This window comes from Suricata suricatta, chromosome X (assembly GCF_006229205.1).
Source record: "Suricata suricatta isolate VVHF042 chromosome X, meerkat_22Aug2017_6uvM2_HiC, whole genome shotgun sequence".
In the NCBI taxonomy this organism is placed as follows: Eukaryota; Metazoa; Chordata; class Mammalia; order Carnivora; family Herpestidae; genus Suricata; species Suricata suricatta.
Window position 1 is genome coordinate 95,437,843 of NC_043717.1, and position 17,901 is coordinate 95,455,743.

Genomic DNA, 17,901 nt, shown 5'->3' on the forward strand with positions numbered 1-17,901 from the left:
CAAATCCTTGAGTTATTTTCATTCCATTCCAAATTTTCTTGTCCCCGTTCTTCATTATATTCTCTCCCCCATTCTCTGTTTTCTACTCCTTTCCATTTCCCCGTTCTTCATGGTCCTCCCTTATTAAATATTTATTGAATATCTACTCTTGGCGGGGCACAGAGTTCTACAGGCTGGGGATGGATTAGTGAACATGACAAAACAAAGTCCCTGCCCTGATGGAGACAGATAATAAACACATAAGCAAATAAATAGGAGGCAGTGTTACATAGTGATTAAGAGTTTGGTGTCTGGAGTCAAAACAAATGTAGGCTTGACACATGGTTCTTCTTCTTCCTAGCTGTGTGACCTTGGGCAAGTTACTTAATTGTTGAACAGTCTCTTTCTCTGTAAAATGGGACTAATAATACTCCTTGCCCCTCAGGGCCGTTGTAAAGAGTAAATAAGATGATGCACATAAAGAATTTTTCAGGGTGCCTAGTACGTTGTCCGAAGTCAGTTAACTCTTATTATTTTGCAAGCACCAGCACTATAAAGTTTAATTACTTCTCCAATATTGCTATCAATATATTAAGTTCAGCTTCTGTGTTTAATATTCAATAAACAATGTCTTGGGGGTGGGGCCTCGTTGGCTAGATTGGCGGAGCCTGTGACTCTTGATCTCGGGGTTGTGGGTTCAGATCCCATTTGGGGTGTAGAGATTACTAAAAAAGAAAACCTTTAAAAACAACAAACAAACAAACAAATGATGTCTTAGAGGTGTCCATGTGCCTCTAAAGCATTTCGCTCTGTCACAGTTGCTAGTTTCCTGGGCAGTTTCTGTATCATACCCAGCATTGCCCTGCTTCACAAGGGGAGACATGAAGTCCACCAAGGCCCCTAGCTCCTCGGTTAGATCCTAGAGTAGCTCCATAGCCTGGACAAAGTAAACAATGTTTTAAAACTTCACCAATATACTAATTGGACATTAAACAAACAACAACAAAAACTACCTAGAATAACATAGGGGTCAAATTCCTTCAGCCAACATTAGCAGGGAGATCAGTCAGATGATACAGCAGTTAAGGGATACATAAAAAAATAACCATCCTTCATATTTGTTGAGGCAGGAAAATTTACATACATCATTATCTGTCCTTGTGTTCCATAACAATTTTGTGAGTAATATCCATCTCATTTGACTGATGTGTAAACTAAGGCTCAGAGATGTCAAATGAATAGTCCAAGGTCACCCTGCTAGTTAGTGGCAGGCCAGCAACTCAAACATAGGTCTTCTGGCTCTTATGCAGCATCTCACACAAATAAATAGCACTTTTTTTTCACAGAAGCATTTATATTTTAAAAGGTTTTATTTTAAGTAATGTCTGTGCCCAATGTGGGGTTTGAACTTATATCCCTAAGATCAAGAGTCACATGCTCCACTGACTGAGCTAGCCAGGAGCCTCTTCACAAAAACATGTAAAATGCAGAATCTAGGGCACCTGGGTGGCTCAGTTGGTAGAGCATCCGACTTTGGCCCAGGTCATGGTCTCACAGTTGGTGAGTTCAAGCCCCACATCAGGCTCGTTGCTGTCACCCTGTCAGTGCAGAGCCTGCTGCAGAGCCTCTGTCCCCCTTTCTCTCTGCCCCTCCCATGCTCGTTCTCTCCCTTTCAAAAAATAAAATGCAGAATCTGTCCAGTTTAAAAATAAAAAAGTAAGAAATGTAAAATGTAACCAATATGCAAAATGCAAATAGACTTTAGTTACATATAAGCAACATTTAGGTCTTTTTGCACAAGACACATTGTAATTTTACATTTGTTTATATTACAAGTAATCAAGATTAAGGTCTGTCTGCCACCTCACCAAAATGGACCACGTTCATGTTTATCTAACATGTCACAGGTGATCAATATGAACTTGATGAATGAATGAATGATCCACTGGTGTTGATTATAGCTAGAAGGGAGGTCATAGGCATGAGTCGAATTTAGCCTTTGGCTTAGGCAGGAGCAGAAATGCTAGAGGTATCTTACACAGAAACACTGACGATGGGAAAAGGAATTACTTTTTAGTTGCTGGAAAGGATGAATTTGCTTGTACTGGATTTAGTGATTGAGCTCTAGGACAGGACTGATCTAAGCAGAGCAGATGCAGTTGCTAAGCGGTTGTTTACAGGGTATAAAGTCAGAGACTTGTTTCAATTCTACGAAAAGGAGTGGAGGGCAGTTTCTTAACGCATGGTCCTCAATAGATCTGCATCAGCACATGCGGGCAGTTTAAGAAGGCAGATTCCTGAACCCCCTTCAGAACCTTCGAGGAGGGGGTGGTGCCAAGAAAATTTGCATTTTTAACAATCTTCCCAGCTAATTTTCACTTCCAAATTTTGAGAATTGCTGGGCTGGAATAACAATAGATCTGCAGCAGGCCTAAGACTCGACCAGGGAAAAGTCTGTAAGGTAAGAAAGAAGAGAAACCTTATAGGAGAGCCTGAAATAGCCAGAGAGCCAGAGTCCAGAGTCCCCGTTAAGAGTCAAAGAAAATGAAAGTTTAAGAACAAGTAAACTGCCCAAAGCGTCAAATGTAACAGAGATGTCAAGAATGAAGATGGACAAAAGTCGTGAGGATGGAATCCAGATTTTTCTGGGCTTGGACCTGTCCTTCAAGATCCAACTCAAAACATTTCCTCCCCAAGGATGTATTTCCTGCTCCACTGGACAGAGTCTATTCATCGTTGTAGGTATGTGATTTCATGATAGCATTTCATCTATTGTATTGAAATTCTGGTTTTCTTCCTCATTAGAAATACCGGTTTTTCATCTTCATTAGATTGGGAATTCCTTGAAGGCAGGGAATAAGTAGAGAATCAGTTCCTCTAGACCATGAAGGAGACGTGATTAAAACCACAGCCTTAGCTTTAAAAAGCTGGACGAGCAATTCTTTCTGAGTATTGAAGGAAGAAACTAAGGATGGGTGTACAAGATAGTCACTGAGCTCAGATGGCCCAATTCTAAATATTTAGAAAGTTAAGGCCTTTGCTGAGAATGAGGTACAGAAAGCAGGATCTAGAGCCTGAAGAAAGACTGGAAGGGTGTTAGTGGGAGTGCACCAGCGGCTCACGGTTCCTTAAGACTTTAAGGGATCCTATGCTATATCCTCAGGCATTGTTGATAGTGTTTTGTCACAACATGACTCCCTTTTGTAGCCCTTGAAATAACAGGCTGCATCTATCAGTCATGCTAATTGAACTGGCTAGCAGACCTGGGGCCTGATAGTAACAGTATAGGATCACAACAATGAAAATCCACCGCGACCTCCCCCCGCCCCCGCCCTTTAGAGGAAAAATAGCTAAAGAGTATCTTTAAATTTTCGTTGGTTTGTTAGGGCTTTTCTTTTTTTTTCAACCACTTGCTTGCAGTCTGTGAGCGTAGGAGAAAATGACAAAAGCTGACCCTTACAGAGGGCATACTTTGTGTCCAAATGTTATTCTATTTGATTTACATGCATTAACTCATTTCTCTTAACAGCTCTTTGAGATGGATAGCATTGTGATCTCCATTTTGGACGTGCTGAAACTGAGGGACGGGACGGAGAGATAATGCAACGTGCTCAAGGTCATAGAGCTAGAAGTGAGGGAGCTGGAATTCAAACCCAGTCAGGCTCCATACATCAAAGAGGAAACCGCTCGGTTAGGTGTCGGGTTTACCTGCGTCCGTTATAAGGAAAACCACTTATCTTTGCTGATTATGATAATCTCCGTATCTACAGAGGGCCTGTTATATGCGAGGGACGCTCATACACGCTGAACTTGCATTATCTCATTTCTTCTTCACAATAGACCCGTGAGATGCTATTTTTAATCCCCGTCTTAAAGACAAAAAACATTTTTTTTCAGATACACAGATGAAAATGATTTGCCCAAGAACCGAAATCCAGGCCGACTGACCCCACTACGAGCTTCTCAGTCTTTCCTGGCAGTAAAACGAGAGAACGGAGGACCTCAAAGGGATGCCACGAGAGTACAATGAAATAATGGATGTGAAAAGGCCTAGGTGAACAAGTGCAAGGGAACAGGCCTACCCACTTGAATCCCTGTTGAAAACTGGTTACCCAGGGCTCCCGTCCAACGGTTTCTAGTCCCAACCCTGCCCCTTCTCCGCCCGACCCACGGCGATATCTTTGAATCTCTTTCTCTATCTCCCCGGATCCTGCCCCCAAACACTTGGCTGAGCGGCGGACCGGAGAATAGAAGGTACGCGCGCGAGCAGGAGGCGGAGCTTGCCGCCCCGATCCGTACTGGGGGCGGGTCGGCGCATACGCCGTGGCTCTGCGGCTTCATTGCCCCTGCCGTGCAGCCAACCGGGGCCCGCGGCGCGCGGGAGACGTATTAACGCTGTGTTGAGTCGTTGCGTGCGAGGGGGGCGACGTAAGGGCGCTCCGCGAGCCCGTCTCTCCTCGAATGAAAGGAAACAACCTCCGGCGACAGAGCCCCGCTCCCAGGCGCTGCCGGAGGACCGACACCGACTTCTTTCTCTTTCCCCTCATTGGCGCTTCTTCCCAGCCGTTCGCCTCTGGGCCTAGCCGGTGAGTCCCCACGGTAGCTAGGGGCCCCCCATTCTCTGCCCGGCGGGAGAAGACAAGGAGGATGGCGGTGGCCAGGCCGCCGCCCCTGCCCGTTGTTAAGGGGGACTCTTGGTGGTCTCGCTTTATTGTCAAGGACCCCAGAAGCGCCGCTCGTTGAAGGCGCTTGGCAAAGAGGTAGCTGAGAAAAGTGCTTCGGAGGAGCTAAGGGAGCGGTTAGGCTTAAGCGTAGACTTCGGGGGAAGGGGCGCAGCATTTAGGGAGGAAAAAATAGTGGGAATTTTTAGTCTTTGCCTTCGCTTGGGACATATTAGGGAAGGAGGGAGACTCCCAGTTTGGGAAGCGTAAGAGGAAGAATGGTTAGGATGGCAAGAGGGTTAGCTTTGCGGAATGAGGAAAAACTCGGGTGGGGGAATGAGGGGTGAAACAGATCTGAAACGAAGACTATTTGAGAGCGAACTCCTGGGGAAGGAGGGTTAAAGAAAGTGGGTGGGATATCTTCCTGGCTTCGGGAGGATTGGAAAAGGACGATCAGGGGACCGTGACTTGACGACCGAAAGGACCTGCTAAAGTGTTTTTAGAGGAAGATAGTTTTGCGAGTTTATCTAGCGCTTGATTAGAGGGAGGTCTTGGAGTCCAGTGTGTATTGGGGAATAAATAACGGGGAGAAGATCCGGTACGTTATGTGTACCATCCTTTATTCTCTGGACGAACAGCACGGCATTCTTTTGAAATTTGTTCGTTTCGATATTCTGCGTGGAAGTTGAAAAATCCTTTCTTTTTGAAGAACCTTTTCTTTTCATCGCCTTACTACGTAATATCAGGTCTTATTCAGACAGTTGAAATTCTTTCTTACCCTTGGGGTTGAAACAACTGGAAAATTCCTTCAGTTTCCTTTTGAATAACCGCAAAAAGCAGTGCGAAGCATGTAATAATATCGTGCAACCAAATTCAGGTGCCCTTCCGGTTCATCTCTTGTTCGTTTATTTCTCTACACTGTAACTTTCCTGACAAATACTGCTTCCTTGGGGATCACGTTTATGTATTTTGAACTGTATATTTCAGCTTGATTGCGTGTGGGATTGTTTGATCTTCCGGAACGGCAGTTTTTGTTTTGTTTTGTTTTGTTTTTCTGTGGAAATGGTCTTTCAGATACGAGACATTGAATGAGCTCTCGACTTGGTTCGTGAATGCTCTCCTTGTTTCAGGTTATTTCCACCTTGGTGCTTTACAGCATCTTGTAAAATCAGGAACGAATTGATTGCCTCAGCCCTGACTAGCCGAGCTTTTATATTTTTTCAGACATTTAAATTATGTTTTTCACGCTGTTATCTTTGCCTCTGTATTTCTGCTTTATAAGACTACGTTTCTTGTAAGGAAAAGGTTTTATTGTTGGGCGAAAGCATCAAAGTTTGATCTCTGCGTGCCCTGAAAAACCTTTTATGCTGAAATTAAAATGCCAGATAGCTGTGTGGATCGTTATGAACTCCTTAATATTGGTCCTTGGAATGCCCTTATATTCTCCTTAACTAGAGACCACAAGTGAGACAGCATTAGATAAAAATCTGTATTTTTATGATAAAGACATTTTTGTGAGGAGTCATTGTTTCCATGATGTACCCCCCTTCATGTTTTACAAGGAGGCTGTAAAAAATTAGAAAGATACGCACAGATGCATTATTTTAATTTTAGTGGAAAAATCCATTTAGTCATTGCACACTGGGGAAAGTTTTTTAATTGGTTTGGGGCACTTTTTTGTGTTTCTGTTCACTCTACCAATTTAAACTGATTAAAACACTAGAATATTGTTGAGTCCAAAATAAAGTGTACCTTTTTTCTTTCTTGGGTTTTTGGGTATTTGATATCGTAGGAAAGGAAGTTCTCAAAATTAGGATGAGAAATTTCCCTGTTTATAAATTCAAAACAGGCAGAATTCAGTACGGATGAAACCTGAGGGACACCATTTTCTGAATTGATTTCAAGAATAAAAAGTGCTTTACTGCTCTAGGACTTTTTAAAATCTTAAAACCCGGTTTTATAGCCTATGCTAGGGTTGTACAGAAATTACACGTTAAAGATGACTGTACAGATTAGGTTCATAACGTGCCGTCTTTTGAACTGGCCAAGGATGACCGGGGAGAAATGCTGAATACATTACAGTGGTTTCAGAGTGTCTACTATTCCTTACATAGTCGTAAAAAAAATTTAGACCTCAAATAGCAGATTTTGGTACTATTTGTGTATTAATGCTGTTTTGCATGGTTAATTCTAAAGATTTTGGCAGCTATATTCTTGATAAAGCAACTGAACACATATTTGCCTGTACAAATGCAAACACACTTCCCCTTTTGTTTCTTTTGTTTCTCTGTGATGTCCTTTTTTTCTTTAATCCTAAAAGTATTTGCTGCCTGTTTTCAATCAGTTTCATGGTTTATAGGCAGTGCTAGGAATACAGTGCTGTTGTAAAGTGTCCGATGCCATTTGGAAGACTGAGGTATTTAAAATTGTAGATAGCATTAAGAGTTTGTTAAACCTCATCAACACAGAGACTGCCAAGGCCTTTGAAGTTTTGTTTAATAACAAAACAAAACAGCCCCAGACATAAATTGATAAAAAGACCTGTTTCTTTGTGGCTTTATGTTAAATTTTGATGAAGTATCTGCAGTTTTATATTGTAAGGCACTGAGTGGTTTTCCAGCTCACACCTTCCTGGCACCAGCTGCTGCTCTTCTTGTTGGTGAATGAAAGCTACACTGTGGTGTTAGTCCATTTTTCAACATAATATGAAAATATTCAAGTACATAGAAAAATGGGAGGAATGTTAGTCAATTTTAAGATGAGCATTGGAGATTTTATTTATTGTGACTTGTGTTGTGGCCGCCTGGGTCCTGGACTGCTTAGTTCGGTTGCTTTGAGAAAACTACACAAATCACATAACTGATTTTACACTTGTTTAGATTCTTCGTAAGAATCCATGTTGAGATTGATGATCTAAATCTGAAACTTTGTATCTTAGAGCTTTTCTTCCCCTTTTTTTTTGGTTTGACTACCAACTATAATTATAATTTGTCTAGATTTAAGGGTCACACACAAAAATTTCCCTCCCTTATACAGTATTGCTAATTTAATACGAAAGTTGCTGCATTTAGAACACCACTCTCAGTTTGTAACTTTACTTTAATAAGCAGACTTTTGGGATAAGCCTCAGAGTCCGATAATATAGTTGTTTTTATAAATAATCGGTTCCTAAAGTGTGTTTTTTTGAATAGACTGTTATCAGCTTAATTTTTTCTTTAAAGAGGAATACAACAGCAAAAATTGACTAAAGATGTATACATGATTTTTTTCTAAACTTGAAAATAATTCCAATTTAAAAAATAAGTGTTCCGAAGTCACGGTTAAGTGCATTCATTTCTCTTTTGTTGGTTTATGAATATGTAAACTTCAAGGAGTTGTGCAGTTCTAGAATTCTGTTCACTCTGGATATTGTGTAGTTCTCTTACAAGTTTATGCTCTGCTCTTAGATATATAATTCTCGGTCTCCTTGATGGGGCATCTAGCTATATAGGAAAAATATTTTTCATCAATTATGTGAGCAGATGATGATTTTAGTATCACACAGTGTACATTTTTAATTTATCCATGCAGAAATTGTTTTAATTATTTCACATATCCCCTAATTTGGGAGCAGTTTGATTTTTCTGAATTATTTCATTACTTATCTTTATGCATACATTTGGTTTTTTTCATTATGGAGACATTTTAGGTTTTAATGTTAATTTGTCTATTCTAAATACCCATTTAAACTGCAGATATTAAAACTTAGGTTAAATATTAAACAACGACATGACTGTGTAAATGGATATTAAAGTGCAATTAACCATTTTGTTGCCCTTCTCATTCTCTGTAGCATTTCTTGAGGCTTAAAGTGGCATTCTAAAAGCAATTTAAAAATCATGTCAAGCTCAGTTGAACAGAAAAAAGGGCCCACAAGACAGCGCAAGTGTGGCTTTTGTAAGTCAAATAGAGACAAGGAGTGTGGACAGTTACTAATCTCGGCAAACCAGAAGGTGGCAGCGCATCATAAGTGCATGGTAAGTACCGGCGGCGCCCGAGGCCTGGCCGCCGGGGCCCTGATGGGGACCAGCCCGAGCAGGACGAAGCTCAGTTCCCTGTTTAAGAACTGGATTCTCACTAAGGCTATCCCATTTGTTTGTGCTAGAAGATTCCCTTTTAAAGTTGACATCTTATTCACTGTTTCGCTGTAATTTCTCTAAATGTGAACCTTAATTGTTTTTAAATGTAATTTATAGCTCTTTTCATCTGCTTTGGTATCATCACACTCTGATAACGAAAGCCTTGGTGGATTTTCTATTGAAGATGTCCAAAAGGAAATTAAAAGAGGCACGAAACTGGTAAGTTGGTATTTCTGCCTCTTGAGAATAAAACTTATTTAAAGCTCATTAAAGAGGAGATTGCTTATTATAGAGTGTATTGCATTATTATTAACAGTATGATTTTAAATCACAGTCTTTTCCCCGACCCCCCCCCACCTGCCCCCAACCAGAAATTCCAAGGCTGGGTTTAACTTATTTATCACTCAACAAGAAAGGAGCAAATCAATATTTATGTTGTTCCAATTTTTTTTCTGTTCAAAAAGAATTAAAATCTTCTTGCAGGCTGGGTTGACTTAGAAAGCAAGCAGTTTACTTGATTTGAATATGTCATGTGTTAAAGTGTTCATTCAGGTGAATTTTCATAATTCGGATGTGTTTTCATCTTCCATCACAAATTGTGGTGATCATAAATGAAGATGACAGTACCCTTTCAGCTGAAGAATGTTAGCACTTGCTGTATTTTACTGTGGTTCAGCCGTGTAACAGCATTTATGACTTTGTATAACTTTTGATGGATTTTACTGGTTTTTTTTCTCTGAAGGTATGTTACAATGCCATTCTTGTAGCTGGCTTCACTACCAGTAACCAGACTGACAAGATACTATATTATTCTTTTGGAAAAGTAACGTCATCTCAGTTGTTACTTCGATACATTACGGTTTACATTGAAGTAGCTTCTCCTCGTTTGGCTGTTATGTTTCTCCTTTGAGCTCTTTATTGAAATTATATCTGTAAATGTCTCTTCGGTAGCTTCACTATCAAGTGTTTCGTTATTTAATTTTTTTTTTAATTTTTTTTTTTTTGAGAGAGCATGAGCATGCACACACATGCATGCATGGGAGAGGGGCAGAGAAAGAGGGAGACAGGCTCTATGCTGACAGCAGCGAGCTCAGTGCAGGGCTCAAAATCACAAACTGTGAGATCATGACCCACGCTGCACGTCAGACACTTAATGGACTGCGCTACCCAGGCAGCCCTCAGATGTGTCATTATTTTAAAGATGGACTTGGCAAACATGTATGTATGTTCTTAGGCACCGGATAATCTCATATTTCATGAAGAATCCGATGAACAAAGGTAGGTACTATCATTTTGAAGATCAGGGATAATCCGTTTTTTAAAAGGTGTCAGTCTTATAGTATTAGGGAAAAAAGCAATATGAAGAAATTCAAGGATTTGAGACTTGCTTTCGGATTAATAATTTCAAAGCTTAGAATCATTACTGGCACAGGTGGGAATTCAGAAGTCAGTTTTTGTGGTAGTGAGGCCTTAAGTGTGAAAGCATTTATATTCCCCCACCTCCAAAACTGTTGTAGTAATCGAATGCTTTGTGGTTTTTTATCATGATTTTGTATTTGCTGCTTTTAGATTTCTTTGTGTGTTTATGGCTTGCTGATTTTTGAGAACCAAGACAATATGTTTTTATTTGCTAGTCCTTAAAAGCAAATTCAGATGCACAGAAAGAATACTATTTACTTGGAAGTGGTTGTGCCGTAAACCTACTGCCCCATTATTTATTCCTTGGCATTATGAATATGTCTGGAAAATGCTTCTACATCCTGACCTGTTAGCATTTTGGTCACTTGACATGGCTGCTCTAGTCAGAATGGGAGCAGTTTTGGTCTCTAAAGTTACTTGTTATTGACAAATGCAGTGCTGCGTTTTACATGGAGCAGCAGTGTACATCTGGCGGTATTGCTAAATCCAGGGGAGATTTCATTTATTTGGACTTGTTTGTGAAGAGAGCATCAGAACCTTGTACAAGTTTCACAAATATAAATTATTTTGATTAATTTTTAATGGTATAGTATAGGGAGTTAAGTTTTCCCCCAAGTGTAGCAAGTTACAAAGAAACTACATTTGTCCCTTGGATCCAGGAAACGGAAGAACATTGGAGGTTAAGACGACACACTATAGTAACAGACTGGGATTTGAATCATAGCTCTGTCGTTGGCTCGCTGGGTGACCCTGGGCAAGTTCTGGACTTCTCTCCGCCATGTTTTCCTCCCCTGCCAAAAGGAGGTAGTGGCAGTACGTGTCTCGCAGAGGTACTGTGAGAATTGAAAGAGACACTGTCTGGGACTTAGCGTGGTGCCTGGCACGGGGCTAGGACTTGGTAAATGGTAGGCACCATTGTAGTTAGTGTTTACAAATAATAATATCCTGCTCCTGTCATTGTGGGCTAATGAAAAGCATGCTGAGCTGGGAGATCATGAGGCTTGTTTTTTTTAATAACTCTGTCACTGACACGTTATGTAACTTTAGACAGATCATTAACTTATTTGTCTTTCTGCCAGTGGTGAACAGGCAATGCTGCACCACTGCTTACTAAACAGTGATGCTACATGACTAAAAAGTTCTCCAGAAGATAGAAAGAGTTGCCTTAGGAAACGTGCTTCAAAAGCTATTTTGAGGCTATGGGTCTCTACTAGTAAGGAATAGGGGCAAAAGGAAAGAATTTGGGCCTAGGTACATAGTTTTGCTCCCTTTCTTCCTCCCAAATGTCAGAATTTAAAGAAGTTACATAAGTAGGACAGGAGGAGCATTCATACGTGTAACTCTGACCTGTGCGGGGAAGGTAGGTCGTGAACACCCACTGAAAATAAACAGGAGTGCTGCTCCCTGGGTCCTGCCACGCGAGGTCCCAGCCTGTAGCGGGTATTGGCTTAACAGGTGCTCACTCGCCCCAAAGGGAGGTTTAGAGAGAAGAGGCTGGGACTCGCGATGGAAGTGTATAGCGGGCCAGATGGGGGTCGGTCTGAGAGAAAGGGAGGTCACAGAGCAGAAGATGCAGGCATGTGATTTCTGTGTCCTTGCTGCCATAGGCAGTTTTCCAAGGTTTTCATGTCAGTCACAAAGATGAGGGAGGAAGTTCATCTCTTTTGCGTGACCTTTGAGCACCCAGATGGACCAGGAAGATTTTGCCAGAGTACTAAGGATTTTATAATTTGTGTCTCTGTATTTGCAGTTAAGACAAATACATATTTTTCCAGAATGGTTTTTGCAGCCATATGAAGCCATATGAAGACACCATATCTGTACCATCTACTCTTAGCCTCCAGCTATCTAGCCAAGAAATGCATATTTCCAAGTAAAATTATGAATCATCATCACTGTTTTCATTTTCTTTAAGGAGATACTTGAGAGGAGTGTATTTGAAGAACATACTCTCTCTGGATGAAGCTAGGTGGTGAAGTCCTTAAGTACCTACACTGGAGAGTTACTTGCTGTTGCAGCTGGTAACTGTGTCACATATATCACTCTAAGAACAGGAGTTCAGAATGCCCTTTCGTTCACCTCCTTCACCCCCATGCAAGATTGCCTCCAAGCCATCCACCATAAGATTCTTGTCTCCGCTATTTTTTTAAAAATGTTTTATTTATTATTTAGAGAGAGAGCACAAGTTGGGAGGGACAGAGAGAGAAGCGGACAGAGGATCCAAATTAGGCTCCATGCTGACAGCAGCAAGCTTGGTGTGGGGCTTGAACTCCTGAAGTATGAGATCATGACCTGAGCCAGTCACTCAACCTACGGAGCCACCCAGGCGCCCCTCGTCTCTGCTATTAAATGTATCAAGAAGAGGGGTGCCTGGGTGGTTCAGTCAGTTAAGCATCCGACTTTGGCTCAGGTCATGATCTCACGGTTCCTGGGTTTGAGCCCCGCATCGGATTCTGTGCTGACAGCTCAGAGCCTGGAGCCTGTTTCAGATTCTGTGTCTCCCTCTCTCTCTAACCCTCCCCCGCTCACTCTATGTCTCTTTCTCTCAAGATAAAATAAAGACATAAAAAAAATTTTAAGTATATCAAAAAGTTGTCATTCTACCCAAGCACCTTGAATCATGACCATCATTATATTACACTCTTCAGAATTGGGAAATCCATCTTTCTTTGTAATTTAATTATCTCAATTTAAAGCCATTTATTCTAGGTCTTTCTCCTTCCATTAAAGGAAGTATTTGGGTTTTTTCTTTACTAAAAATGGACAGTCTTTCATATACTTGATGACTGTCCTCAGGCCACTTTTAAATTTTCCCCTTTTAAGACTAAATTTTACTCCCACGTCTAAAGAAATCCTCTGAACGTTTTTCCTGCTTTTTCCAGTGGTAGAAATAGATAACATTATTGAACACTTACCGTGTGGGCAAAGTACTTTAAATATGATTCTTTTTAATCTTGACAGTCATCATGTGAGATAGGTGTTAAATCTCACTTTATGGGTGAGGAAACTGAGGCTCAGTGAAGTACCCTGACTAAGGTCCTATAACTAGTAAGCGACAGAGCTGGTGTTTGATTTTAGGGCCAGGTAACTTCAAAGCCAGAACACTTCATCACCCTAGGTTATACTAGACTGCTACCGAGCCCCAAATCATATTTTAAGCAATGTAATTATTAGAGCTTAAAGAGTTTTCTGGTAAATATAGAAATGCTACTGAATTTAGGACATAATCTAACTCCTGTTACTATGTTCTCTTAATAGCATTGTTAGTTTTGTTTTTAATGGGGTAACCAACATGCTTTATTTTTTTTAAATAGTTTATTACCAAGTTGGTTTCCATAAAACACCCACTACTCTTCCCTCCAAGTGCTCCTCTCCATGAACACCCCTCCTTCCCCTCTCCCTGTTCAGCCCTCATAGCATTGTTAGTTTTTAGGACAAACATCTTATATATATATACTAGGTAAGAATATTCTTATTCTCTGTTACCCTCAAGATATCTTTTGTGGTCTCCGAAAATGAAAAGACCAAGTTTAGATGGTCTTTACTTTGTTATTTCCTCAGTACCAATGGAGTGTTTGGTACCCCAGAGAAATGGGGTATCTGATTTTGAGTTTATGACCTAGATTTCGGGCATGCCATGAATCTGCATATATGACAATTTATACATACGCCTTTTTATTCTGAGTAGGAGGAGCCTTGCCTATTTAGGTAAGTAAGACTGCTAGAGACAGTAAGGTTTAAAAAGGCGGGGGGGTGGGGAATGCATCCAGGAAATAGGTAAACTACCAGAACAGGAGACCGGCAGTCATGATTCAGTTGAGTAAAGTGGGATAGTTGCAGGGTGTTTACACCTTAGACAGGAATTTCAACTCTGATAGTAGGGGATGGGAACGGGCAAAGCAGGGCTTTTCCGGAGAGAAGGGGTATACAGTATTCACTATGGAGAATGAAATCTCATAACGGCAGCATTTTTGTCTGCTATACATAGATGTCCTGCAAGGACATCATAAAATGCATCCTGTCTAAACCGTTACTCATCATCTCCCCATGCTGAACCTTGATTCTTTTTCTAAATCCTTTACCTTCAGCTCTTCCTTCTTCCACATCTGTCACATTGACTCTCCTTCTGGGATGTCCGTGCTTTCTTTTCTTTCTTAATGCTCTCTGCATCCAGTCTTCCTCTTCTGTCCTTCCAAGCACTGCTGGTAATTACTTGATCTCTGCTTCCCTGACTCCGAACCTTTACGGATGTCTTATTGTATACAAAATACTACCCAGAGGCCTCAGCCTGCCCCGCAGAAGTCATAATCCACCTTTTCCATTCTTGATCTCATTGTCTCTCCTCTCGGTTTCCCATGCATTCTGTTTGTCCCCGATGTTGTGCGTGCACCGACATTATTTATCCTGGCTGCCTATCAGTTCTTACCTCTGTCATTGAGTTTAACATGCTACGCACTGTATTTGTTACACCTGTGCAGGTTTTTTTCCTATTATATTATGGACTCTGGGAGGGTAGAGACTCTTCTTTTTGCCTAGCATAGGATTCAGTGGGGATAATGCACGGAAGACACTTAGCAAGGTACTTGATGTCTCATTTGTGCTCAATAGCATTTTAGTAAATAAGTGGGCACTCATTCATTGTTTAATTTGAAGGAGAGAAGAGCTTCAATTGGATAATAGCGTGAAACCTTAATAATGGTCTAAGTGTAGATTGGCTCTGGAGGTAATAGTGTAGCATTAAATTCCTCTTTTTTTTTGGTTAATCAGAGTTTTAGTGTTGTTTGCATCTCTAGCGGTTTGAAAAGGAAGAGAAATCTGAAGGGAAATATCAGGTTGGTTATTTGTTCAGGACGGTGGAGAGCTATGTATGCATCGCACAGGAGGGTTTTCGTGTTTCTTCAACATTTTGTGGCCCGGTATGGTGTTATTTTTGTTGTTTCCTTAGGCAGTGTCTTCCCTCTGGAGTTAAGAATTCATGTATCTCTCCAGTCCTCCCTCTGGAGTCTAGAATTCATGTATCTGTCAATGTATCAGTTACTTAATTTAGTGCCTACTTTGTAGCAAGTACGATGCTTAGACACTTTGGGTGCAACCGTGAATGCATCTAGTTTAGCCGTAGGAGAATGTAAAGAATGTCTCAGGAGAGCTGGGATAGAGGACCTCATGAATTCTATTTGAGAAGTCAGAAGGCTTCACAGAGAGTGACATTTGAAATGTGTTCCACTGGGAAAGTGATGCTTGTAGAAGTCAGAGGGGGATGAGTTTCAAGGAAGAGGATGTGGTCAAAAGTAATAGGTAAGTATTAAATGGCAGTGCTATTTAAAGTAGAGTCAGTCGCTCGTTTAGCATTCAGTAAGGGCAAAATGGAGTGCCCACAGTGCACAGAATGTTACCGCTGCTTACTGCATACAGAGCAGCAGAAGATGCCAGGTGATTAGTGGTGCTGAGTCCTTAGAGCAGTGGTCCTTACCCAACTTTTAGATCAGAAGTGGGGCAGGCAGGGGATTACAGGCATGTATCTTTTGAAAAAGATTCCTAGATGATGTTTGATGGACACTCTTGGCTGTGGACCAGTGCATTAGGAGACGGATAGACCATCTTTGGTTGCAGGACCAGATAATAAATATTTAAGGATTTGCCAGCCATATTGTCTCCATTGTAGTCACAGATGATACACAAAGAAATGAGCATGTCTGTGTTCCAATAAAACTTTATATGAAAATGGCTGGTGGGCTGGGTCAGGCTTGTGGGACCCCTGCCTGAGAGTATTTTTGTGGAAGAACAGGTAAATTCTTCCTGAGTCACTGGCCTCATTGTCATCTGTGTAACTGAGTGTAGGTGCATCACAAGTGTATTCCTCTTAGTGTGTACTTTTTTAAAAAGCTCAGATGATGGCATGCAGGTTAATTTTAATGTGTGCAGGTATTTTACCTGTCATTTATATGAAAATGAATTTTGCTTTCCTTTGGAGGTGATTAAGGACAATGAATGTAAGGTGAAAGAGAAACTTCAAGTCCGGTGATGGAGAAAATCAGGTCTTTGACTATTACTGAATAAATTAATATTTTTCTTTGCCTTCATTTAATTGTAATTGGGAATAATGTAAATTTATGTCTTTATGTAACTACTTCTCATCTATTTGTGCTAATGGAGGAGCACCCAAACCAGTAATGTAAAATAATCTATGTCTGGTTTTGGGAGATTCTTGGTAGTCACTTGAGTATGGATGTGTATTTGACATTTCCCGCTGATTGAGTGTATATAGCAGACAACATAGCAGCTTAGAGTACCCTCAGCCTGAAACAACCGACTCCTGAAAACAGCTCTGAGCTCAGAAAAACGGTTTCAGATGAAAAAAAAACCTTCAAAAGCTCCAATAAGAATTTATATTCCTCATCAGTGGTGACTCACAAAGTCTGACAGAGTTAGAGTTTGTGAGATTTAGAGCAAGGTCAGGAGACTACGTTAAGTGAGAACTACATAGTCTAACTTAGTTCATGGCCCTCCAATTTCAGAAAGCTTCCTAAACTGATTTATTCAGTAACTGCTTAGATTTAGTCTGTTATTTTAATGAAAACAAGTACTTTTCAGTGGCCCTGTTTTTTTAGTACTAGGAAATTTAAGATCCTTACGTATCAGTTTTGTCCTTTTTAAATGACTCTGATGGCTTTCAGATTTCATTTTTGCTCTCTAGCTTTCCATTTAGACCTAATTATTATATGAAGTTTATTATTATTAATATTCTATTGTTAACTTTGTGTTTTTATGAGGCCTTCTTCAAAACGGTGAACTTTTTTTAATGATGCTGTAGTATATAGCAGATGCAGTTATGTGTTCATGTTCCAGCCTACCATGCAGTGGTAATTCTTTTTAGGAATTATTTTTAACAGGTAAATTGGACAGCTGACATTTAACCAGATAAGTCAGAGGTCACTCTTGTTTTCTAACAGTGTTGGATATGTGAGGTATTACTGTATATAAAGCAATGAACCTGGAGTTTAGGAGCCTTTTTTAGGAAGCTCTGAAAGCTTACCCTAACCGCCTCATCGCACATTCATTTTTACTGAAGGTAGTGTTATGTGATATTAAAAACAACACAAAAACCCCCCGACACTAGGGTAAGGGGAATTGCCCTCACTTTATTTTTGTCTCCTGTCTCCTGTGCACGTATCCCAGGTACCCTGTTCCCGACTCAAGTGCTTTTTATGTTTTCTGTGCCTGCGGACTTAAGAATATGGCCTCGTTTGGGAACCTCTTTTGCATCCTCATACATTTATACCCCTTTTCTTGGAGCAGGTGTCTTGAGAGTAGTAACTACTGGGCTGAGCAGATTTATATCTATACAGTGGCGGTCAGTCACTGACACAACACATACTGGGAGACACACGGCAAGTAAGCTGGGCCAAGCCAAGTCTTCACAAGTGAGCCCTTTGTCACTTGGATCCCTATGGCTCTGCCTAGCCATCAGATTCCAGCTTTCCCTTCTGCCTGTCCTAGAAGTTGGCAGTCTTATTTTAGTTTTACTTTCTCTCTGTGGTCTTGGTTGAGTTTTCTCTGAGCTCCGCCCATGGCTACTGAGAAAGCATTATTTTGCCTTTTATTCCTTAGGACTTCCTTTTACAAACTGAATTTCAGCCCAGGCCCGGTTCAGTTGCCTGAGGAGCAGGTACATCCCAGCCTCCAGCTCCTGTAGGACTTTAGCTAAGTCACAGCCTTTTCGGTTC

The 17,901-nt window shown here is 40.9% G+C and overlaps 1 protein-coding gene across 2 annotated transcripts in view; it reads left to right on the forward strand.

Moving 5' to 3' along the window:
* The first annotated feature begins 4,404 nt into the window (after window positions 1–4,404).
* The window catches only part of PHF6 (PHD finger protein 6), a 47,282-nt gene continuing 33,785 nt past the window's right edge, over window positions 4,405–17,901 (forward strand). For both annotated transcript variants that reach the window (XM_029930600.1, XM_029930601.1), the window contains exons 1-3: window positions 4,405–4,565; window positions 8,473–8,656; window positions 8,876–8,977. In XM_029930600.1, the coding sequence (XP_029786460.1) occupies window positions 8,519–8,656; window positions 8,876–8,977 (240 nt within the window). In that variant the 5' untranslated portion in view covers window positions 4,405–4,565; window positions 8,473–8,518. The remainder of the gene's footprint in view (window positions 4,566–8,472; window positions 8,657–8,875; window positions 8,978–17,901) is intronic.